At 43.0% G+C, this 27,500-nt stretch overlaps 1 protein-coding gene across 6 annotated transcripts in view; it reads right to left on the bottom strand.

Moving 5' to 3' along the window:
• Positions 1–27,500, bottom strand: part of LOC143026453 (uncharacterized) — a 232,385-nt gene that overhangs the window by 49,759 nt on the left and 155,126 nt on the right. For 4 of the 6 annotated variants that reach the window (XM_076186868.1, XM_076186870.1, XM_076186867.1 and 1 more), the window contains one exon: positions 19,710–19,749. In XM_076186868.1, the coding sequence (XP_076042983.1) occupies positions 19,710–19,725 (16 nt within the window). In that variant the 5' untranslated portion in view covers positions 19,726–19,749. Of the gene's footprint in view, positions 1–9,625; positions 10,046–19,709; positions 19,750–27,500 lie in introns of those variants that run through there. The other 2 variants (XM_076186865.1, XM_076186866.1) reach the window with 1 other exon arrangement.

Genomic DNA, 27,500 nt, shown 5'->3' with positions numbered 1-27,500 from the left:
CCGGATGCCAGGGCGCGTGTGCGGACGATAATGTCCTTAAGCATAAAGGCCGCTTCACACTGGACTGACTCTCGTCAACTGTTGAAGTTCGTTTGCGTGGAAACTACTTCGGTTACATCCCGCCCCCGAATCTCCACATGTCAAATTATCTTTGCGTCATATGCTGGGAAGATTAATGACGAACTAAGAAAAGTTAAACCTACAGGAATTTCAGACATGTTGTTGGTGTTCTTAGGGAAGTCTAGAATACTGTTAGCAAAGTCTTATTCAAGCTATTCAAATTTGACGATAATCGGCCTTGTGCGCGCGCGCGTTCTGTTGTATGCGCACATAGTTCAAATTCTCCACAAACGCATACATGTACGTTCAGTACACTATGACTTCGTTTCCTACGCAGACGTGCCTTCCTTCAAGCAGGCACTCTGCATGCTTACGAGACGGCTTAAGAGTGTCCCCGCGCGTGGGTGGATGTGTGTAAGCGCATGCTAAGCAAGGAGCATACCTCTTGTAGAAGCATGCACGCCTCTTGACAAACTCGTCCCTGAGAATGTGTGACCATGAAGCACAAGCGCGTTCAGTGATCTACATCTACGCACATGCCACTGTGTTTTAGACCGATTACTTTTTCACGAGTTTCTGGAAAGAAACGTCTCTTAGAAGTATGTGCGCGCGCGTGCGTGTGTTCGTAGCAGTTCGCGAGACTGTAAATGACCGTGTACGTGACTACGTGCGGGGTTGTGAGGAGGATGTAGGCTGACGACTGAAGGAAGCTAGACGGCATGTGTGACGTCAGAGATGCCACCCAGGTAGCTGAGGGATAGATGGGTGGGTGGGGGCATTGTCAACATCAGAAACTAGCGGAAAAATATAACAGATATCCATCCACATGCACAGGTCTAGATTCAACACCAAAAATTATGTCACATCACTTATACTGATCCCATTCTCAATTTTACTAATTAGAATACGATCAGTATTCTAATATGCATCATATGTTAAGTAAATAAAGATACAATATTTTGGTTAATTCCAGAAAGGAAGGCAGGACTAGAGAGTGATAACATAAACATATCTTTCCGAGTATGTGTTTGTAGAATGTTCAACACAATAGCACCACAGATTTCATCGTGAATAAATATTCATATGAATGATAACGAAAACTTTGTCGCCTTTTTCACCACTACATAGCCCGTCCTTGAGGTGAATAGTATCATCCAACGCTAACAATAACAAAATATATGAAGTGCTTCATCGCGAAGAAAGGAAGCAAGTGTGTAGCTAAACAGTCAACCGTTCAATACACTGCAAGTTGTCCTACAAAGTTTCACAAATGAAATACATAGTTCAAAGTGTATCGGTCAGAACTGGTTGCACCTCAAGACGAACATGAATACTGATGAACTATTGCTTATGCGAGTGAAAAAAGAACTAGAGTAGGTGTATGTTTTTTATTCGGTCACCCCCTTATTAGGGGCAAGGTTTTTTAGTATGTGTAAGCAGTTCCTATGTATGCCATTATTTATGTGCAAACATATTTTCAAGACCATTAATTCGTGTGTTCGAGGTGTTAAAATCTGCTAATCGAAACATAAGTTCCATTATAGTTATGCATGGCACGCTCATCTCAACGGCGTAATAATTATAGATCAAACTTATCCCTCTTATAAATAGAACAGTCATGAATAATGCATTCTAATTCCAAGGTCTCATATATGGTTCTAAAATATGAGGAGATTTTAAATAGAAACGTTATCCAGATGTCATTTCTAAAAGATCTTAGAAAAACGAGGCAAAGTTGTTGCTGCTTAGAGTTGTTTTAAGCAATATAGCGTCGAGTAGCTACTGCACTTTTGTCCGTTAGGGTGGGAAATTTGAATCATGGAGTTACTGAAATTATTTCGTAATGTGTTTGACTCACGGAATTCTTCTCTTCAGATAATTTAACACTATCAATACTAGTATTCTGTGAAGTGCGCTGTTATCAACAGGAAATTGAGTCATCGTGCTTCCCCGATGATGCCACCATAGAATGCGGTGAGAAGACGAACCGACAAGAAACCTCTTCTCACATTAACGAAACTAATAATTCAAATTGATCAATTTGACCTCTTCGTTGGTCGGGGAGGGTGAGGTGTAGTCATGGTATAAGACTGCTTATAGCAATTTACAATAAAATAAAAATACCATTGAGGGCGGGAAATATTAACGCGTGTAGAAATTAAAAGTAAAAAATAGATATCTTAGTGCAATAATCTATTTCCTTGCTGTCGGTACGATTTATTTTCACTTTTACTTTTCGCCAATCATCTACAGGTATGATCATGAAAACAAGATTACTTTAAAGAAACTATCACAATTGAAAGCATAAGCAAAACAAAGCAACGGCAACGAGTCTGTGAGCAGTGTAAAGTAAATCCAACGAATATCAACAGCAACAAGTGCAAACTCCATTGACTTTAGACAGCTACCCTCTTCCCTAACACCTCGGTATAAACAAAGCTAATGCCGTAACAGCGTCAAGTGACTAAACAGGAAATGGGGCATGTAACAAGCTGCACAACAGATACCAAATATAGAACAAAACATACAAAAATCTGTGGAATTCGTATTCCCTACAAAAGCGGTTGGCGTCTACAATAATGCTATCAAACGGTGACACAATTACAAACAACCCAACAAAAATGGCAACACGCCCAAGCAGCAACCAAGCAAAAATACGACGGGTTAAGACTGCATCCAATTAAGGCGGCAGATACGCGAGACCAAAGATCCCCATGACTGTTGGCTTGGATCACTCAAGGGTACAGTAAACTTTTATACGTTATGACTCCCTCCTCACTCTCCGCCAGGACCTACTGTCCATCCACCTTGAACAACTTCACCACTAACACTAACAACGGGTACTCGACCTTAAGTGCACCACAATAAGCAGCACACTCGCACAATCCTCAACACCAGGTCCTTACACGTCACCATTCCCGTCTACGACTCCCCCCCCCTTCTACACCCGTCATCATAATCCCGTCCCTTTCCTCCATCCGCCCCTGCGAACTCCCCCTCCCCCTTCCACCCCCAACCACCACCCACGTCGTACTGCAACGCCCGACCTGCACAGGCACATACAGTCCACAGCCCTGGGCCATCTCCTTCCAACCGTTCTAACCTCGAATAGCCCTAATAAACAGGACCAACGGGTCGACAAAATGACCCCCGGTCGACGAGCCACCCAACATCAGATTACACAATAAATCCGGGCGCCCTCCCGCGTAACGGTGTCGACGACAGTGGCCACTAGGATAATTATCACAACAAAGACCAGCACGAGGAACGATCACTGGCCACTGGAGCCAGCGGTAGATCCTGAAAGGTCGGCAGAATGACAAGGATCATTTTACTGATAGCCACAAAATGTCTCAAAACTACACAACCGAACTGCTCAATCCCAAGTATAAAAACGACTACGTGCGCTACAACAGAAACAGAAATGATAAACTATGGAAAAAATATTTGACAAGCATACAAAAGAAAGTCGGGAAAGACCCAAAAATGTTTATTAATGAGGGAGACAACAAAGACGACACGAAGAAGGAAGAAAGCGAGGCGGGGCCGTTCGTGGATAGGGACCATGTGTGGACGGCGCGCAAAACAGCGAAACCCGAGATGACAAAACTACCGGGTAGGCGAGGGGGGTGGGGGTGATGTGGTGAGGGCGGCAGCGGCGTGGAGGAGGATGACAGTGAGATGGCAAGGGCAGGACAGAAGGTGGAGGGTACCAAGGGGAGTTTGAGTGGAACGACCCGAGGGAGAAGGGAGGACGGTGACAAAGGGCACGGAAGCTGGGGTGCACGACGGCAAAAGAGGTCCCAAGGTCTCTCTCTGCTGTATACAAGTGTTTATAAATTATACCACATAGTTCGAGGTGCCTAACCGCGAAAATTCAAAACATTTAATAACACTAACCCGACAAAATAAAACAAAACCACGGGCCCAACTCCCAGCACTTAGTACATATATACACGCAGAAGACTGCCACATCAAATAACGGTCATACATTCACCCTTTGAGCGAATACAAAAGAGACGCGGCAATGTCTACGTCCTTGGGTAGATCAGGACGAGACGTATCTATCTCGATGTCGTGCACGAGTCTCAGTCCTCCTTAACACACCATTGCGATACCTTTTGTGTTGTTCACCAACAGTGAGGGCGATGACATCACTTGGGCCAAAACAACGACAAAATTAGACGAAAAATGGAGAAAAAATCTCATGCAGCTTTCCCCATGCGAAACGAAACCTAACTCCAAGCTTAGCCTACAGTAAAGTTTTATTTCATTCTTTCTGTCTGTAAGATTTAAAGCATTAAGACTTGAACAAGTTCTAATTTTGCAAGCTCGATGTTACATGGATTCGAACCCAGAGCAACTCTGGTATATACAGGATATATCACGGAGGCGCGACATTTGTAGAGGGACTCCATGGCCGGGAGCGGGGGCATGCACCTGTTAATACAACTTACTACGCATGCGCAGCGGGGTGAGGCGACTTGGAGAACACAAAGGGCGCCAAACAGCAAAACAGTTGACTTTTACTACCAACCACCCCACTTCTTTTGGTACAGGAGTTGCCTTCAACACAATATACTTCCTTTGAGAGTCTGCACGCCTTCGAGTGGGGTATTGTACGATGCTAAGTTTACAAGAATTTATACGAACAACACAGACGAAGTTTTAGCTCAGTTTGCTTGCGATTATCAACTACATGCTCTTAAATAAACGAGAAAAAAAAAACTCAAAATTGTATTTACGAAGTATTATTGTTTTGAATCGATCACTTTCATTGATGTAGTGATTATAATCACTCATTACGATGCGCCGACGAAACTCGTATATAATTTACAATGGTGGGTTTTCCTAGTTTAATATATAAGTGTTGTTAGAAACTACCTCGATTAATAATACTGAGGGTAACCTCTAATATGTCGATTCAGCCCCTTTATATGTCTGTAGTTAATCGGTATCTGCATATTTTATTTTGGCGAACCCTCTGCCAGCCCCCCCCCCCGCACACACACACACACACACACACACACACACATATATATATATATATAATAGCACTTATAAGCTCAATCAACTTCTGATTGTGGCAAAATTTGCCAAAAATCGACTATATCGCATATTGCATTCTAACCTAGTTTTAATTCTAGATACAAACGTAATTTCTGCAACTTCGGACAAACCTATCAAAACATATCTAGAGACTTTGTAGCTGTAATTCACCTCTTGTTCGTTTTATTCTGGCTGAAAACAACTTATCTTATTTACTCAAAACACGTCGTCAACCATCAAACGCCGACAACTACACAACTACTTTACCTCTTGACCCCAAGCCGAACCTGACGTCCATCATGACAACTTGAGGGGAATGCCACGATCCAGGTCAGTTTTAGCATGACCTAAATAATTACAATCCTCAACTTCTTTCCAGATTCTCACCATACCAGCCACATATGACCATGAGGCTAAAAAAAAAATGGGGACAAAGAGAGGCGCTATTTGTGCCCAGCTGCTAAACAGTAGTTCATAAACACTTGCCACATGCTCGCGGAGGAACGAAAGAGAGCGCGAGTTTCCACGCTGGGCTCGGCTGCCAATCAGAGCTAATCTCAGTCACGTGGTATGCCGTCTCTAAACAAACCACTTCCTCCCTCTCGACTCATCACTAAAGTGCCGATGTCTACTGTATACCGTACTTTTCATATATACCTAAATTCCCTCATACAACGTACTTTTCATATATAACAAAATAACCTACATTTTAGTTTTTGTACACAACTAAATTCTCCTTAATGTACATATCTAACAATGGCTTTCTCGTTTCTTCACGAAAGAGCAATGTCTACAATGTGTTCTTCATACATGGCAAAATAATCTTGCACACCGGAATTTTCATACATTACTAAATAATGAACACTACTTATCATGCACAATTAAATAATATCTTTTTGTTGTATTGTACGTACCCAATCGATTCAAATCAAGATATTTTTGGTTAATGCGACACGATTCCATTGAGCTTACAGAAAACCCCAAAGTCTGAATGCGTTGATTATATATATATGTTTCAAGTTTTATTCTAATGTTCTCGTCCTGTAAATTTCAAACTTATTGCCAAGATATCAGGAGTATACTGTGTTTTGTCCAATGAAACACAACTTGCATTATGCATTTACCTAATTGTAGTATACATGAAAGGAACAGCACTCGTCGGAACTTGTCTATAAAATTCCAATTTACCTTATCTAGCCACAAATTCTAGATGCACTGCGTTTAACATCAGGGTATTATGGTGTGCTGTAAGACCGAACTGGCCAACGATCTCTGGACACATAACGGACGAGGAATAAAGAGGAAACGACACTTCATCCAGAACCATGATAAAACGGTGGTGGCGTGATAAATTCAACTTGGACCAACGATAGGTACATGCACGTGGTCGTCCTGATAGACATCGGAGAGGTTCACGTTCCCGTTGTCTTAATAAAAAAAAAAAAAAAAAAAAATATATATATATATATATATATATATATATATATCCTATCTCGAGCTGGACCGGGGCTAGTCTCCGGTCTACGCCCAATATATCTCTATCAGCCTCGATTTCTTTTCCTCCACTGACGTATGTAGAACTCATAACCGGCTACGACTCCCTTATCTCCCTCCTACCAGCCGGTGAAGCAGAAAATCACACTAACACAACACAGCCTAACGTTTCTTCCTGTGGAGATCTATGGAGGGTCCCGCCGATCGTTGCCGACTAGTATGGGGCTCCGGGTTTTCAGTAAATTAAATTCTTAAACATGAGGAAAAATTATTTATTCAACATGAATCAAATTATGTGTTAGGAACGGCTAGTATTTGTTGGGTTAATGGTATCACTATTAGAAGTAATCTTGAAACTATAGTTAAGTCGGAAGTTGACAGATGTGTGTGATTAACCTGAAAGAAATCTAGATTTTCTAGTGCACCTAACAAATATACAAACTATATAAATTCCGACTAGCACATTTGTACAAACCATTATCTATATCCTAAAGTAAAATCTACAGTTTGCGTGGGTTGGTTCCCATTATGTAGTAACTCGCCCAAAATTATGATAAATTCATCAAACAAAACGCCATGGTTTTGCACCCTCTGCTCCCTTAAAATAATACATGATTTAAGAGTGCAACATAACCATTCCCGTACTGTGGGGGAACCGTACTTGTCTTGTTCAGATCAACTTCAAACCACAGTCGTCTTTACGGTAACCACAAATCCGTAAACGTCTACAAGTTTTCGCTAAGAACAACATTTGTCATTTATAAACGTTTTTGTCAACAATAATAATAGTGCAACTCCTTACGTCCGCATTTATTATATTATTATTATTTACGGCTACATTCATGACATTGATTGATGACAACACGCCTTACAAGCAACTGCTGATGACAAAAACCTGTAAACGTTTATGGTTTGTAGCTGCAATGAGGACATATATTAACCCAGCTAACGCCAAAATAAAGAAATCTTGTACCGCATTGAACCAATAAATCTGAAGGAAATTAACGTTTTTTATTTTTCGACTGAAAACGAATAATTCGACAATGATCCCTTTCTGTTTGCACAGCTCTTATAGCGCGTGCGAATTTACAAGTGCAAAATCACGGAATACCATTGGGCTCTTCTGTACCCCGAATGCTCCCTGTATAAATCTATACACGAGTAAACATTACCATTCACGCCCAACCATATTTCACATGTCATTAAAGGTTAATCGACAATAGAGCAATATTCGGCAAGGAATTAGCGTCAAACGGTGTGTGTGTAAAAAAAATTGAAGAATATAGGAAAGTGCCAATGCTCGTAGGATCCCGTCGCTAATTTTCAATTTATCATACCTAGCCTCAAATTCACACATGGTTCCAGCTTAGTGTGTGTGTGTGTTTGTGTGATTCACCATGGTCTTTGGATCGCGTGTTGGACTCACGATCGACAGCTATTTCCTTCCCGGAAGAGAGCTCAGAGCTCGTATATGACCGATCTATGGGTAATGCTGTGACCTTACACGCACACACACCCAACTCCCCGCTCACGAGAGTTGGAGTAACAACCCGCAGCGCAGCGATACTGAAATTATTTCAGCCCTGGGCGGGATTCGAACCCGGACCTCCGTAGTGGCAGCCGGGAACTCTACCAACTGCGCCACGAGTGTGTGTATGTGTGTGTTCGCATGCGTGAGAGTACGTCTATCCCCATATATAAATGAACATCTGCACAAGCATCTAATATCAACAACACATGTGTGTGTCATGGAAAACGGATATAACATGACCTCAGCTGACCTGACACGCCACAATGACCTCGAGGACCACTCGGCGGTCACAACCGGGGCATACGAGGATGACCTCGCGAAAGAAGAAGACACAAAGCAAGTCATGTATAAGAGACAAGGACACTTGTCTTGGTTTCCAGCACTTGCAGAGAACGATAAGGAGAAGAGCACGCGTACATCAGTGAGTGGCAAGGAATAGTGGGGGGGGGAGCAAGATAAGACATTACGGAAGAGAGATACAGGCTAACTTGTTAGCTAGCTAGTTAGCTGGCTGCTTGTCAAGGGGACGAACTCTTCTTATCTAATCACTCCTGGACTTCCCTTCTTCTCCAAGTCGCCGGGCGGACGGCCAGTGGGATAGTGGGGGGTGGGGTGGGGGGACAGGGGCAAGCAACAGGTGGGAAAAACGCCATCCTCCACCCCCATGGCTATCCTTGCGGCTTCTAAGAGTCCACAAGCGAATTGCAATGTCCTGTGAGACACCGCGCGTAAGACACACGCGCACGTACACAAAAACTATCGCACGGATATGAACTGGTGTACATCAGGGAGCGACCCTGAGACGAAATGCGCGAAGCGAAATAAGTATCTATTAATTCTGGCATCTTGGTGGTTCAAGAATTCTTGGAAAAATACACTTGTATAATATGGAGATGTTTATCTTCACAATCACTGCACGTGCACTGGAGAACCACACAGACAAAATTGCCTGAAGTTGTTTGAAGTTATACACAGATTTCACGAGGTTGATTGTATATGGTCCAACAGCTCCGGTTCTCGTGTGATGGCGGTACACTCATCATTATCAAGTTGTTGTTACACTTAAGAATTTTGTTTCACAAAACTTCATACGATTCTATTTAGATAAAAAAAATCAACTCAATGAGCGAATAACGAACGCAGTGTGTTGTCGCACTTTAAGATTCCATTATTGCTAGTGAAACTTTTTTGCTATCGCCATATCACCTTGTTGTATGGCCATTTTATTCATACGGCATCCATGCTTTGTTATCTTCTATCACTGTTCACTGTTATTATTCTTGGTTTAACTCAATACATTTGGCTGGAACAGGAATGTGGGAAATTTGGACCAACGTAAACATAACGTAAATACGCAAGTAACAGTTTACTCGAGCGAACACGCATGCACTCACGCACACTACACAATACATCTTGGTTCGTAGACACATCAGAGCGGATGTTTCAAATTAAGATATTGAGGTTCAAAGTATTGAAGGCTACGTTACTTACCGTAGAGAATCATGGATGGACTAGTGATGCCTGACGCTACCCCAGCTTCGTCACTTCTTCGTAACATGGGGCAGCTCCTTGCACGCAATTACACGCACAAGAACACGAAAGAGAAAATGAGAGGCAAGGCTGGCGCGCGCACATGCAAACCAACGCACTGCGGATGGCGACTATCGTAGGCTCCAGAGGGGGTGGGGGGAAGGAGGAGAGAGCGGGGGAGTAACCCGCGGAAGAGCCAACGTACGGGCGGGAGAGAAAGAGAGAGAGAGGGAGAGCAGGACTCGCCGCTCCTTCTCCTACACGTCACACAACCAGACTGACGGACTGACTTCACAAGCTCCCCGGCTACTTCGGCACGTCGATCCTCCAGTACTGTAACGCTGTCGTCCGCCGTTGCCGCGAGCAGTTCTGAACATCACTAACGCACCCCCTCCTACCCTACCTCTACCCTTCTCCTCCCTCCCCCTCCCTCCCTCCCACTCCTCTAGCCGTCTCATCGCGACGCAGCCTTCCTCAGATCACCCGCAAACATAAGACAATTCAAATTGCTCTGGTTCTCGTCGCAACAATTACTGTTATTACTAATTAATGACGCTATCTATAAAAACAATTGTTGTTATTAACTTCGGGCGACATCAAACAATAATCTTCTGTAGTTACCCCATAAGTGTTCTACGCGAACAATCTACAGTTATTAACCGATACTATGGTCCGTTACTGTTATGAGAAATTGAGAAATCTAGTCATACAAAACAATCGTATACAATTGGTACAATCTGGGTCCATTCTCGACATATCAATCTGTGACCACAACACCGGACACCTGGAATTACTGCATGTGCTATTTATCACAGGAACAGGTGAACCGCAACACTATATTGACCTTCCATGAGCGTGAGATATTTACTTTAATTTCCAAACATCAATCCATGACGCTAGAGTGTTATTTAGATTTTTTAGAACTCGCTCTTCATCTCTGCTTCACTTGACGTAGAACTTCCTCCATAAACGCTCTGGGCTGAGTTGACACGCGACACCAATGCGCGTCGTCGTCGTACATCTGCCACCCGGTGTCCTCTCATTGGGGGGAGGTGGGGTGGGGGTGGGGGTATTAGTCTCGTGGCTCCGCCAGCCGCAGGATCCCACGGCAATATTCATGTATGGAGTCCCATCGCTTGAGCACTGTAGTACACACAATTAATACAAAATCGTCACTACGAAACTTGCACGTTTTAAACCGCTTCCTGTGACCTTTGGACTTAAAACCACAAAACTGTCGCTATTAAACTAGTTTAAGGATTCATCTAGTTCCCGTGGTTTGTGGATAAATTTTACCATCAACGTGATCATTACAATATCAATATTACTAAGTACCATGGTCACAATCATTAATTACTGTCCGCTTCTATTTGGTTAACTATAGGGCGATTTTAGCCATTCAAAGGAATGAATATCCTCACAAACACACACACACACACACACACACACACACACACGCACACACACACACACAACCCCACAATTTTTCTTTCTTGAATAATCTATGGGCAAACTGGATGGCCGTGGCCACACGCCCTGGGGCAGCGGGTCTTTTACAGGTGATTGATTTTGTTTCCATTTCGTTACCGATACTTCACCAGCGACTCTACTCTTGAGGACAATTTCGAGCCAAATGGATGATCTCAAGGATTATTCACCAATTTCTTAGCTACATGAGGGAGGGAGGAAAAAAAGGAAAGAGGGAGAGAGGGAGGGAGGGGAAAAAAAGGAGAGAGAGAGGGAGGGAAGGGATGAGAAAGGAAGACAGGGAGGGGAGGAGAATGGGAAGTAAGGAAGGAGGGAGGGAGGGAAGGAAGGAGAGAATGGAAGGAAATGAGAGAGAAAGGAAGAAAGGGAGGGAAGGAGAATGGGAAGGATGGAGGGAGGGAAGGAAGGAGAGAATGGAAGGAAGAGAGGGAGGAAAGGAAGAGAGGGAGGGAAGGAAGGAGAAGGGGGAAGGAGGAGAGAGATTGGAAAGGAAGGAGAGGAGGGAGGAAAGTTATCGTCGTCGTCGTCGTTGTTGTTAATTCGGGGACCAGGCCTTCACGTGAGACAATCGTGGAGGAAACTCTGGTGAGGCTAACCTAACATGACCTGACCTTGCTTTTCATTTATTTTCATATTCGTCGTTTCGGAAATTAAGTTCCAAGTTCGGATCAAATGAATAACACCCCCACACTCCGATAAGTACATTAGGTTAGGGTAAATTAAGTTTGGTTAACTGAAACTTGTTCAAGTTGTTGGTTGTACACCGATAATTAAAATATTTGAGAAGGAATGTCTAGACTAGTGATTCTTCGTATGACCGTCTTCCTAAAACACAAAAACCTTATCTTTGTCGTTTCGCTGCGTTTTACGTACTGGTATATTCACTTTAACTTCCGACAGACGGTTTCATTCAGCTAGCCCTCTCCTTGGCTACCTTCTCCCCGTTGTCGCCAAGAGGTTTCAATCAGCTCAGCGGGACTCCTTCCGCAAAGACAGGGTTGTTCTAAATCCCAACTCTTGTTGACCTTGAGACTACAGAATGGGTACGAAGTTTGTGGGCAAGATATTACGTTTTCTATTATTACTTCTTCCTTTCGCGTTTCTTTCAGATGTGGTAAGTGGTGTGGATGAGAATAGTGTCTACAGAACAGTGGGAAAAACTCGCGAAAGGGTTTTGAGTTGGGATTTCCAAGGCTGGATGGGAGCGTTTCCAAGAACGGTGGCTAACAAAGTGGGAGACGAAGATGACCAGAAGGTGGAGCAAAAATAAACTATGTTTAGGATAACAAAAAGCAGCGGATGAGGGGAATCGTTGCTGTTGTGGTAAATTTAGGGACCAGTCCCGTAAGGGTCCAACACACTCGTCCAGTCTGTCGTCGACTTGTCGTCAACATGCACGGACACGCCAAAATGACAACATTACTGTCGCATGCAAGGTTCCAGTAGTTCACCTCCGCACTACCGGGAAAGTCCTTCCTCACAACCCGGTTAAGTCAGTACCGGTTTCTGGCCAGCGTGACGCTATGTGAGACGAGGGAGGAGGAGGAGGAGGAGGAGGAGGAGGCGAGGAACAGGGGCGAGTGTGAAGATGGCGGGGTTGTTGTTGTTGTTGTTGCCTTTACTGCTGTTGATCTTGTTACTACTGTTATGGTCGTTGTTTCGTCAGATGTTAAAACTAGATCAATATAGTTCAATATACTAAACTTTACGTGGCGCGTGACTTGTTGGTTCCAACCTCACTTCTTACCACGCGGTCTCGCATTCGAATCCCGCAGTTCCCTGTGACTTCTATTTGCTCTAGACATCCGAGCACATTGGGCAAAGGTGACTCATCTCGAGAGTAGTTGAGCGTCCGCGTGGTCATAGCTGCGACTCATTTACAATTGTAAACTATCATCAGGATTTACCAAGACGGGCGCTCGGAGAAAAAAATAAATAAATACACAAATATAAGGAAACAGACGGATAAGGAAACAAAAATATAAATAAAATCCACATAAATGCATAAAACAAAACCAACACAAACAAATTAATCAAATCACTAAAAATAACCACAACCTCTGATACTGTGGGGCAAAGGCGAAAATCAAATCCCACAAATATTGGTGGATTCGTGAATTCCCCCCCGCAACCCCCGGCCCAATGCTCGCTCCCCCCTCCCCCCAACGCTCCCCCCGGGGTCCCGGAGACGTGAAGGGGTGACTCACAGCCCGCCTTGTGCTGGCTATTACGCTGTCCTCAGCAACACAGATCAGCATCACAGATTTGCGATAACACTTTTCTCCCCCTCCTCTCTCTCTTTCCTCGTGGATACACCAGATATTCTTTTCGTCCAGCCCCTGTGGGAGAGGTGGGGGGGGGGAGGGGGTTTGCCGACCTTAACCTGAATAAAATAGTTTAACATCTAATCAATTCAGGTCACAGGGAACCCATCCATCTCACGTTTATGCGTGAGACGGGTTTATATATTTTTTATTTTTCTATTTATTTATTCAGCGAAAGAATTCAAAGTCATTTCAAAACCTTGACACTATTACTGCGTTGGCGACTTTGATATTTTCTTAAAATGCCGCCGCGAGGGGTTTGTATTAAGATCAAGTGGCTTAAGGCTTATATCTATTTTGACGTCGGTCGTTTCGTATATTTCATCACTGCCGTCGGGTGATTTTATTCATCGGGGGGGCAACTTCCGACAGTCGACGGGTTTCGCACCCGGATCTGTAATTCGGGGCATGGTCAACAAACCGAAAGTGGACAACCATGACGCCGCGAGCGCTATCTGTCGCCAGAGCAACAAATGAGTGAAGCCTATCAAGAGCGAGTGATAAGACTTTATTTGTTATGATTTACAACCTTGTAACAAGCAGACTTATCCACAGGCGAGGGGTGGGGGTGGGGGAAGAGGGTGGGGGAGTGTAAAGGGGAATTACAGAGACTATAGCCCTACTGTGTATGCGGAACAATAAAAAAAATCGTGACAGACACACGTACACACACACGCGCGCGTATAGCATCAATATTCTATACATTACGATCAAAACAACTTGAGTATGATCCCGACTGGATTCTGTATGTAGGTTTAGGGCTTGGGTACATCACTTCCACGCGCCATTACCTAGTGGACACCCGCTAACCCTTATCCGTTCCCGCGCCGGTACACTGCGCAGGTCTAGAGCAAAGGGGGCACCCCGCATCGCCGTCCACGTGGTCACACGCCGTCTCACTCACGCGACCGCCTATAAAATCCCCCTCCAGGGGAAAACCTCTCACTATAGTTCCTCGGAAACTGGCGAAATGGTATTACTGGTCAGTAAGGAGGTCAGGGGGGGTGGGAGGAGGTGGGGAGGGGGTCAGGGGGAGTGGGAGGAGGTGGGGAGGGGGGTCGTGCGTGAGTGTAAGACTTAATCTCAGTTTCAAAGTCTTCTTGTTGTTGTTCAGCCATCTCTCTACTAATATGCCGCTTTAGGTTAAGATTATACCATGAAAGGTTATTTCACAGCGTAGACTACGGATATTGCGGTAGTAGACCGCACGCTAAACTACCACAATTTGGAGAAACTATTTCTGATCCCAAATTCTGGGTATCTCTTAAGAGGAACCCCACATCTCAAAACCATCCCTCGAAAACGGCCTTAAGCGTCTCGTGCCACACACAAACTCGTTCCCAAACCAACAAAAACTAAAACATTTCAAGAATTCAAAGACTGTCGTCCTTTTGAACTGTCAAGAACATAGACGATGGGAAGCATGAGATGGCCGATTCCTGTAAATCACTAAGAAATAATACCAACAAGTGTGATTCCACTGAAGATGGCTTAAGAGGTCAAAACGTCTGGTTCTGAATAAAAATCCATGCCTTAACGTTTCATTTGCTGCATCATCTCTATACTAATAATTAGTACGTCCGACTGACAACTAATTTCACAATGAATCAATCGTTGCCACGAGTTTCACAGCGTGGAAAACCCGCAGCCCCACAGCAACAGTCAACGGTCCTCTGACCTTCCCACAGATTCTCTTTGGGAAGAAACTTTGAACTTTTCTGTGATGTTTCAGTGTGAGACTATTTCCATGGAACTTCCTAGTGTAGGCCTTACAGTCTCTTGAAGTCTCCTTCATTCTTATGTTCATGTCACCGGCTCACAGTTGTAGAGAGAGGAGGAAGTCACTGGCTGTCCATGGTGTAGGCCTTATGGTCTTTTGCAGTCTCCTTCATTCTTATGTTCATGTCACCGGCTGTCATCTCTCCATGTCACTCTTAGAAGTATATAATAATGAATACTAAAATAAAAATATCTTATTTCATTTCAATATAAATATCTGTTTTTTCGTTTGATCTACATATCTCTAGGCAAAAGGTGCGTGCGTGTGTGCATACGGGATCTGGGTCATTTTCACTATACACTATCCCTTGACCTCTCTTCTTCATAGGTATACTGTAATCCAAGCAAAAAATATATAATACTCAAAATACCCGTCTTTTTGTCTCAATTTCACACATAGGGAGATGAAAAAAAATGATGGCAGTTTCCAACCACAAAGAGTGTGTGTGTGTGTGTGTGTGTGTGTGTGTGTGTGTGTGTGTGTGTGTGTGTGTGTGTGTGTGTGTGCGCGCGCGTGTTTGTGACCGTTTGTACATGTATACTCAGGAGAGATCTGGGTACCCACCCTTCCCCCTTTCCCCTTCCCCCTCCTGCTGTTCGAACAACAGGTGACCTTGCCTGACCTGACCCACCTCTTTCCCCGGTCACAGGTGCATCTTATCACCTCGTCCACCACCACCCACAGAACCACGACTGTCACGTCCACCATCACGTGCACCACGTCACGTCAATGTACGTACACACCAGAGTCACGTGGCGTTTCGTCACGTAAGGACGTCTGGTGTGTACTGCCAGTCTCTTTTCTATCTTCTGTCAACCGCGGACATTGACAGCATAATCTGACGGGAGGGGCTCCATAAAAGAACATTTCCTTTCTGTCACTGCTTATCCCCGTGCTCCCCACAAATTTGAAATGAGCTGACGTGATGCAACAGGGAGTGCGCGCGCACTTGCGGGCGGCCATGCATGCAAGCACCCACATGTTGTCATCTAATATCCGCTCTTTCTCTCCAACGGACGAATCCGGTGACGCGGCCCATGCTGCTCGGAACTGGAGTAAAATGGCCCTTCTTTGCGTATATCGTACACGTACACGTACACACACACACACACACACACACACACACACACACACACAGCCCGTTTTCGAACCCGTTGTACACGTATTATGTCTTTAGTGTGACTACTTGTGTAAGCACCCATGTAGTTAATAATGTAGGTAGTTATTGTATAAAGATAAAAATGACCAATGTAAGCGGTGTGTTATACATTGTCAAGTATATCAGTCCTTTGTGATGGTCTTCATATATATATAAATATACATATATATTTTTTTGGTTTTCGTTTTTTTTTTTTTTTTTTTTTGTTCTGTGGATGAATGATCTATAGTACTGAATATACTCCAGCTGACAGGCAGTGACTGAATGTGTACAGTTTTATGTATTAAGGGGCCGACTTAGAGAAACAAGCAAGCATGCGCAAACTTGCACCTGAATGGACCATTTTACACATGCTAATACAAAAGTGCACATGCACACATACATGCACACACATCCATGCACACATGTACGCTGACACACAGTGTACACACACTTCGTCAGATGCACGAATCCACATTGTACAGACATGCATAGACACACATGTACACATATACTCTCATGTATGCACACACACACACACACACACACATATGAATTTGAGGCTAGGTATGATAAATTAGAGAGTAGATGGAACTCAACTCGCATTGCTCCTTTCCTGCAAACTACAATTACATAAATACAATTAAGTAGATACACACATTTTACATACACTCACAGATACATGCACACACGTACATTCCTATATGTGTACAGGTCAGGTTACTAAAGGGGATAGATGTATTGATAAAGGATGGGAGGGCTTTAAGAGGTCATGGGAACAAATTTGGAAGACCACATGTGAGGAAAATATAATTTTCCATATAGGATATCGATCAAGTTGGAACTGTACATGAATTTGAAGCTAGGTATGATGAATTGGAGAGTACACGACAGGACCCAACAATCATTGCTCCTTTTACTGGATACTAGTTTTGTACAAAGAGGTAAACACACACACACACACACACACACACACACACACACACTATAGTGCAAACATTATTCAAGATTTTAAGAAAAAAAATTATGCTAAAAGATACAAATACGGGTCACCACGAGCATATCTCTCTTCCCGTATAATACAACTAGGTAAATACACGCGCACGCGCGACTTGATGGCACAGCGGTAGTTCTCGGCCGCCACTATGGCGTTCCGGGTTCGAATCCCGCCCAGGGATGAAATAATGTCTGAATCACTGCGCTGTAAATTGTTACTCCAACTCTCGTGGGCGGGGAGTTGTGTGTGTGTGTGTGTGTGTGTGTGTGTGTGTGTGTGTGTGTGTGTGTGATGTATGAGCTCTCTTCCGGGAGGGAAATAGCTGTCGATCACGGGTCCAACGCGTGATCCAAGACCATGGTGAATCACACACACACACATCCACATACTGATAATAATTATTAGGCATTCCTCTAGCTTCAGGTCCACGGATGGGTTTACACTTCAGCACGCGATCTACCAAATTCGTGTGTGTGTGTGTGTGTGTGTGTGTGTGATGTATGAGCTCTCTTCCGGGAGGGAAATTGCTGTCGATCACAGGTCCAACGCGTGATCCAAGACCATGGTAAATCACACGCACACACATCCACATACTGATACTTATTAGGCATTCCTCTAGCTTCAGGTCCACGGATGGGTTTACACTTCAGCACGCGATCTACCAAATTCTTCCCATCTTCAAATATTCATTTACACAAATAGATAAATACAATACACTTGAATAAACCGTCACCTAGATCTGTGTTCGCCCATAAATCTTTTAATATTTAATTTCATAAGCACACACAACTTATGTAATGCAAGTACAAGGCTTGACTTTAATTTAGCAAGCGTGTACATCACAACATATTGCGCAATTATTTATAATTATACATTCTGAACACAAGTTGCCACTACACTACCACACCATTTGCTTACATACACATGGAAGTGGCCACAGATTAACACAAAGCGAATTAGTCACAGTGCCCGGATATCACCGCTCCGGAAAGAATGCGAGATGATGAGGCGACTACGCCAGAAGGCGCGTAGTTGCTGTTCTACGCGTTTTGAGGACTATTAGGACACATACTGGAACTCGCAATCATTGTTAAGAATCAGAGTGAAGTGCGGGATTCGAACCCACAACTAAGAGAATGCGAAACCCATACGGTTATGGTTATGCCACTAGCGCAATTTACTCGTTTTAAAAATATATTTATTTATTCGTATTTATTCATCTATTTGTTTATTGCAAGCGGTTGACAGCTGCTACTTGTGGACCTCGAATAGACTTGTGTTTTTGTTCTGACTGTCGCCAGATGATTTAATTCAGTCAAATCAACGAAACGGGAAAGAAAAACAACCACATAAAAACGAAACTAAGAAATGACCATTCGAATATACCGTAGACAGACCGGGACCCTACCCTGTGGGCCCCCCAAGTACATACACGTTACCCCTGCAAGGATGTACTTTCTCCACGTGCGTGCAAGTTGGCAACCGTAAAGGAAGCTCTTAGAGCGAAGGCGCAAGCATGGGATTCAAAGCACACATCACGAAAACCCCTAATATGGCAACACCGTGGACTGGTCATTCCCTGAATACCAAAGTGGATAATGTGGCTGCATTATCAGAAGAGGCAAATTTCAGTCAGGCTTCAGCATTTCATCGTCTATTTCAAGACGTGGCGACCAATCAGAGGACAAGGACAGGGAAAGAGGTGTTATGCTGAGTTGAACTAGCTCTACGTTGAGTTGAATTGGTGTTATGCTGAGTTGAACTAGCTTTATGCTGTGTTGAACTAGCTCTATGCTGTGTTGAACTGGCGCTATGCTGAGTTGAACTAGCTCTATGTTATGTTAAACTAGACTTATGCTGAGTTGAACTAGCTCTATGTTATGATGAACTAGCTTTATATGTTGAACTAGCTCTATGCTATGTTGAACTAGCTCTATGCTATGCTGAACCAGCACTATGCTGTGTTGAACTAGCTTTATGTTGTGTTGAGCTACCTCTATGCTGTGTTGAACTAGCTCTATGCTGAGTTGAACTTGGTCTATGCTGTGCTGAACTAGCTTCATGCTTTGTTGATCCAGCTCAATGTTGTGTTGACTATTTTTGGGATTAACTTATTATGCTGGGCTGAACTAATTCTACGCTGAGTTAAACCGAGTAAAATTAAACTATCTTTATTCTGAGTGGAACTAGCATGCTGAGTTTAATCAGTTCTATGTTGACTACAACTAGCCCTATATTGAGTACAACTACCTCCATACTTAACTAGCTCTATGCTGAATTGAACCAGCTTTATGCTGAGCTGAACTAGGGTAACTCACCAGACATGCTCGCCATCGTGGGTTGGGGCAGCACTGCGTCCTGAAATTAAAAAATGGGACACATTTAGTAAATATACATAATGTAATTAGGTTTTGAGTTACAGGCAATGTTCACTTCAAACACAGAGTTCAATGTTCAACACCAATGTACCACGGAATGAGAGAAACATCAGATACAGTATGTTTTATAGGTTTAAAGTGTGTGTTTGTGTGTGTGTGTGTGTGTGTGTGTGAGAGAGAGAGAGAGAGAGAGAGAGTGTAGATGAACGGTAATAATGGCAGAGGTAAAAATGGCACGTTAATAACAGCACATGTGAAAATGGCACGTTAATAATGGCACATGTGAAAGTGGCACGTTAATAATGGCACATGTTAAAATGGCACGTTAATAATGGCACATGTGAAAATGGCACTTTAATAATGGCACATGTGAAAAATAGGTAAAATGCCACTTGAAGCTTATTGAAATATATACTATTGGTACAAGAAGTAAAGTTTGCCTAATTTAAAAACAGATTGATTAAATTTATATTCTTAATATATCATATACCTGTGTAACCTTCTATCATTTGTTTTTATATTGGCAAAAAATATTCGTTTTACTACCATTTATTAATACAGACCTATTGCTATCACTACACTTACAACAACTGGTAGCCAACAAGATTACCAAATTTGTTGTTCCAGTCTTCACATGGGTAGTCCTCGGGCAATCATTCATGGTAATCTTGTGTACGTTCCAAAATTCTGGAGGATGTCTTGCTGGAATGCGCCGACGATTACTGGAATGCCTGGACGGGAGTTCCGTTTTCTTCACTGAACATATGTACCAGATACATGGGTTTGGTCGAAGTCCTCTAGCAGGGGAGCTGCCTTGTTAAGACGTTTAGCCTGGAACACCTTCAACTAACACTGTCTGAAGATGATCTTACTATCTGTTCTGTATACACGTATCCATGGATGCAAATCTTTTCTTTTCCTTTATTACTCGCTATGACTTCCATGATGGTGTTGTGGTAGAGTTACTGAGGTAAATGGTAACCAGAATTACTGGTTTGGTATTCATTTTGTTAAGGAGTCATTGAGACAACATCCCAAAGTTCATCAAGCTGTCCCAATGTACGTGTGTTCTGGGGGAAATCTTGCTTCCTGTGGCATTTTTGCACATTTTTTCCCACTTGTGCCACTTTTTCCTGTGCAAATTTTACCGTGTCACTATCGTGCCATTTTGACCTTCTTTTTCACTTGTGCCATTATTGTGCAATTTTGTCCTACTTTTTCACTTGTGCCACTTTGACCTGCACAATTTTTACCGTGCTATTATTGTGCCATTTGACCTACTTTTTCACTTGTGCCATTTCAATCTGTGCAATTTTTTTTACCGTGTAATTTTTACCTAAATTCGTGTGTGGAAAGAATGCTGGACACCACCGTCCCAAAAATACATTTTATTAGCCTTACCAAATATATGTTTTATTAGTTTTTCTACAACATATTTTTTCATTTCCCCTTTCCCTGTGACATATGATACATTAAAAAAATCAAATTTCCCAGTTGGACTTTTTTCACAATTTCCGAGTTACACTTAGTATTCTTTTTTTTTTTTCAAATTCCCCAGTTATATTTCGTAAATCTCTAATTATTCCACAATTTTTTTCTGTTACATTTCGTAAAAAAATATTTTCTTTAGCAAATTTCCTCAGCTATATTTCATTAACATAATAATAATAAATAAAAATATTATTTCCTTCGCACCCCAAAGATAACGACGACGAAAATAAACAGAAATCGAATGGACAAACTACTCACCTGTCTACAGTCCCGTTAGCGACCACAACACTTAACCCTTTTCCTATCTAATCCCCGATAACCTTCTCCAGACAGATTGGGGGATTCCTTCCTCACGAGGACGTCCCAATCTTATCCTACCTAGACCACACACACACACACACACACGCACGCACACAACCACATACAAATACACCTGAACAAGCTAAAATGAGATAAAATGGAGATTAAGAAACAGGAACCCACGAGCATTGCGCCTTTCCTGTACACTACAAATAGGTGAATACAAATAGGTAAACGAACGAACGAACGAACACACACACACACACACACACACACACACACACGCAAGCGCGCGCGGTCGATAGTGTAATGGTACTGCGCTCGACCAAATTATTCAACGAGTAGAATTCGAGCAAGAAGTTTTGTATGCGTAATGATAATAATAATTATAATAATAAACCGGTTATTGAAAACATGACAGCCGAAGGCTGAAAATACACATATTAAGGTAAGAGGGGTTAACTTAGATGGTACATAATAAATGATTACCTGTACGTATTATGGTGCTGAAGTGATTGCGCATTATACAAATATATAAAACATGATAAATGTGTGTGTGTGTGTGTGTGTGTGTGTGTGTGTGTGTGTGTGTGTGTGTGTGTGTGCGCGCGCGCGGGCGCGCGTAAGCCACAGCATTATCCATAAATCGGGCCATATGTCAGCTCTGAGCTCTCACCCGGGAGTGTAATAGCTGTCGATCACGAGTCCAACACGTGATCCAAGACCGCGTTGGTGAATCACACACACACAGACACACACAAAGCGACAAACAGGGTAGGTTGTTGTGCCTGACCTGACCTGACCTCGGGTGCGGGTAAATAAAACGGATATGATACTGTCCGGCCTGGGTTGTCTCCTTACCCACTAATCTCCCTCCTCCTCCTCCTCCACCCACCCGCCTCCACTCCTTTGGCGTACACAAGAAAGTACTTACCGTGTTGTCTGACAAAGGTACAAATATGTACATGTATATATGTATGCAATACACATACTCACCCACACACTCACACACACGCAAGTACAAACGCACAAACCTAACCCACACGCATACACATACACGCACCCAGGCGCACACACACACACACACACACACACACACACACACACACGCACGCACAGACATAACAGGTACACACATACGCTGACCTACATGCACACATACATTCATCCTGCAGATATGAAATCACATAAATATTTTACACGCGCGCGCACACACACACACACACACACACACATACATTTGGATAATAAGAATATATGACCCTATTTGGAATCATACGAGAATTTATTGCTGAGTATGATACTTGGAGCGTTAAACAGGACCCCACGAGCGTTGCTCTTTTCCTGTATGCTACAATTATCACAATACACGCATACACACTAACATGGGAGTATATTACGCTCAATGTTCCTTTTCTCTAGCTCGTAACTGGAGTAGAAACATTGGTGATTATGATTCATGACACGAACTGTCTTGTTCTGGGTCACTAGAGTAAAACGGAACCTATTTAGCGAAACTTGTTAATTTCCTTACTTATTGTACTGATTTACTTATTTATTTACTTATATATTAATTTAATCTTTATTTACTTTTTGACAACTGGAAACCATTGCTTAGAGTGCGTCGTGTCCTTACTCTAATAGTTCCTCAACCGTTCCCAACATTTGGCGACATCTTAATCAGTACTTTTTTCCCACGCTTCACGACAACAGATCGCTACAAAATGCCAAACCGATCTTCCGTCTCCATCCTCACCCCTTCCTCCCCCCCCCCCAAGTCCCAGACCTTCCCAGCCTATTGTCCTTTCTTTTCAGGCAACCACTGTCCTTTCTCCATCCAAAATCCACACTAAAATGATTCTTATTCTATTTCTTTTTAAACATTTACTATTTCCTCCCTTTCCCTCCACGCATACGCCGAAGGCGGATTGAGCAACACGATATGACGTCATGTCGTTCGGTTCTCTCGTTTTCTGTTGCAAAATGCACAAGCACGTCCACCACCACAATGATGTAGGACCCCCAACAGTCATAAACACTTGTCAAAAATGCTTGCAATAAGTATGCCAATGTTATAAAAATAAATCATATTTCTTGCGATAAACACACTCAGCTATTACCAGACAAAAATACACAAAATATAATTGAGATGGCATTATGACCTAAAATTAAAATGCCAAACACAAGAAAAAAATTCTCCGTAATAGACGAAACAAAATATAACAAACCATCATACAATAACTACAAAAATCGTTAGAAAAGGAATACAAATTAAAAATAAGTAAAAGCCCACAATGAGAAAAATAAGATCAGTAACGAACACATAAAACACGAATATACCAACAACACATCCACACACTGACAAAAACCAAATCCACACGTATGACCCTGAACATCGGATGAGAGTCGAACCACAACCTTTGTATTCAAGACCAGGGATCCAATCCAAACGTGCAATAACAAATAGGGCAGGTGTAGAAAATAAATTTGGCAAAAACAATTTTGGTGCAATATCCCAAGATGAATCAAGAGCATTTAGGTCTACGTTTATCATTATATTTTTTCATGAGAAGCCGATATAATGAAGCAATAATTTGGCAAATAATAATAATTTAATGTTTTCATTAATCACTACATAAAATCCACTCATTACATAAAGACTTTCCTCAGCTGAATAAAATTGCCTGACAAGATCACGTGACCTTCACACTGGAAAAAAAAAAAAATCGTCGACATATTTGTTGCATATTTTTTCTTCCGAGAAAGAACTCCCCAGCGAGTCGGCTGACAAAAGTAAATATCTTTTGTTTGTTTATATGATTATTCTGACCCTCTTTCTCAGTAAGTCGACGGAAAAAGTCGACGGACAAAGTCGACGACTTTTTCATTTGTGTCTACATTATTCACAGCTACGATACGCCCAACAGTCTTCAAGGGCAAGAACAGATTTCTTTCAGCGTGTCCCTTATCCGATTTTAGAACCAACGTATAATTACTTCCTGAAGAGAGAGAGAGAGAGAGAGAGAGAGAGAGAGAGAGAGAGAGAGAGAGAGAGAGAGAGAGAGAGAGAGGAGAGAGAGAGAGAGAGAGGACGTATATGTACGAACTGCCCTCAAAATTTTGGCGGGAAAACATGCCGTTATTCAAAATATAGTGCCAGACATCCCAAATATACAAAATAGGAGACGGGACCTGGAGAGAAAAAATTCCGTTTTCTACCCTTCAAGCAATCGTGCGAAGCATTTTGGTCAATGTTGACTTTCAAAACATGAAGTTCAGACGACGACTTCAAGTGTTCATAAATTTCACAAAGTTCCTGAACAATATGCTACGCGTTCTAAATAATATTTTATTTTTTATTTTATGGATATTGTAGGCGATATTACTGTTATATATTCTTTAAGAACATCAATCCATTATCAGCAATAAAATATATATTATAGAATAAGAGAGAGAGAGAGAGGTTCAAATAATTGGAAAATAACAATATTCCCATCTCGATCTGTTTCAATTCTACTAACAACTAGACCCATACCGACTGTTAAACGTTCAACATATTTTGAAAAGTCGTCATAAATATTCGCATGATGACAACTCTCATTACACCCACCTACCCAACCAACCAACCACACCCTCTTACCTAAACACCCACAACCCCAACACGCATCCACTCACACCTCATTCCACGTACATCCACGGAATCCACTTTTATCTTCATGCAATCCACCTGCCTTGTTGATACAGGAACGGTTGGTGGAAACTGTTCACTGGCGTTGGTAAATGCAGTGGAGAAATGGGGAGGTGGGGAGTCGACGTCTGGAAAAAAAGATGATTACGTCATGTCGTTGGTGACCTACGAGTGTACTCTGCAACGGTTCCTGTTCTCAGCGAATTGTGATGAAGTGTGCGATTTCCATTCCGAGTTCATTGCATCCGGGTTTATTTGAAAATTATAAAAAGACTAGTTGATGAACGTGTGAAATTTATTTCTCTAATACAAAATAAAATATAAATAAAAACAACTTCTAATGTGCAAGTAATAAAAGAAAACATTAACAGTTTTCTAATAGTGACCCCTCATCGCTGATAGTAAACATCAAGGCGACATGACGTAATATGTCAAATTTTGGCTCATTATTTCCATGCCTGTTTATTTTTTTCTTACCTCACTTATTCATTTATCTATTAAATATTTTCTGCATCTAATCTAATAATATATATCTAAGTGTTTCCTGTCGTTCTATCATAGTCACTTAACCGTTCCTGCTTCCTAGTACTACACATTCCAACTCAAAGGGAAGGAACGTCAACCACGATGAACGTGTCATGACGTTCGTCGGATGAACGTTCACGTTTCGGAGAAAAGGCGGGAGTACTGAAAGGGGGTTGGAACGTGAGGAGGGAAAAAGTGAGATGATGAGGTTTGCTGGTGTCTCCCTCCCGCCATTTTTTTTTTTTTTTTTCCCAAATGAAACAAAGCGTCTGGGAGACGAGTAAGAGCGTGATAGAGAAGAAAGAGGGGAGACAGTGGAAAGGAATGTGTGTACATGTGTGTACGTGTGTGTACGTGTGTATACGCGCGCGCGCGCGCGTGTGTGTGTGTGTGTGTGTGTGTGTGTGATTCACAAGCACGCACACAAGAATGGTAAGAGAAGAAATATACAAAATAAAATAAAAGAAAGGACAACATATGATTATGCAAAGACGGAGGAGGAGGAGGAGGAAGAGGATGGAGATGAGGAGCAGGAGGAGGAGGAGGAGGAAGAGAACAATTTGAACTGTTGGTGCTGGCATGGGATGACAAAGGATTTCATTTGTGCTGACATGGACCGTTCTCGGGACCCTGGCATGAGCGGTGACGACGACGACGACGAAGACGACGAGTTCATGGAGAGGAGACGAGGATTGTTGGAGGAGGAATCGGGGGATGGAGGAAAAGGAAGGTGGGAAGGCGTTGGAGGAGTTGAATGAAGAAAAGGGAGGAGGAGGGAGATGAGAGGAAAGAGGAGGCGAGAGGAGAGGAAGGAAAGGAGGAGGGAGGAGAGGAGGAGATGAAGGAAGGGGAGGGAGGAGGGGGAAGGTGGGAGGAGGAGGAAGAGGAGAAAGGGATGTAAAGGAAAAGGAGGAGAATGAGAAAAGGGATGATGAGAGAGATGGGGGAAAGGAGGAGGAGGAGGAGGAGGAAGAGGAGGAGGAGGAGAATGAGAAAAAGAAAGATGAGGGAGAGGGGGAAGGGAGAAGGGGAGGAGGAGGAGGAGGAGGAGGAGGAGGAGGAGGAGGAGGAAGGCATGTATGTAGAACAACGTCGAGGACGAGGTGTTGACGGAGTGGGCTGTGGCGAGGGGCTCCGAGGGAACAAGTACGACGTGCTAATGAGGCACTACAAAGCCTCGAGGATAAGCTTCGAAGTCACCGCGGCGCGAGGACGAGAAAGAGGATGAGGAGGAGAAGGAGGAGGAGGAGGAGGAGGAAGATGAGAAACAGGAGGTAGAGGACGTAGAAGATGAGGAGAAGGAGAAGTAGGGAGAGTAGAGAGAGGAGGAGCAGGAGGAAGGTGAGAAATTTAGAGGACGGCAGAGGAAGGAGAGGAAGAAGAAGAGAAAGAGGTTAGGTTTTTCGTTCGCCGAGTTTCTCCATTATGACGTCATCTTGACGAAAAGGAACACATGTCGAATTTCATTCCGGGTATTCTGTGCAGAGAATTCTGGCCTGTCGTCAGACGATTTTATTCAGCTGAGGGGGGGTGTCCCCCTCGTCGATGGTGGGGACAACTATCTCAATTGATCCGAGGAAGCATTCTGGGGAATGTGCAAGGAGAGAGAGAGAGAGAGAGAGAGAGAGAGAGAGAGAGAGAGAGAGAGAGAGAGAGAGGTTCTAAAGCCCTCGAAGTTTAATCGAAAAGACTCGTTAAGGACAAAAAAGCCCGCGATAAATTAAGAG

This window comes from Oratosquilla oratoria, chromosome 6 (assembly GCF_046742065.1).
Source record: "Oratosquilla oratoria isolate Oo_2021 chromosome 6, ASM4674206v1, whole genome shotgun sequence".
Lineage (NCBI taxonomy): Eukaryota > Metazoa > Arthropoda > Malacostraca > Stomatopoda > Squillidae > Oratosquilla > Oratosquilla oratoria.
Note: the sequence above shows the minus strand (reverse complement) of the source record. Positions and strands in the feature narration are given on the sequence as shown.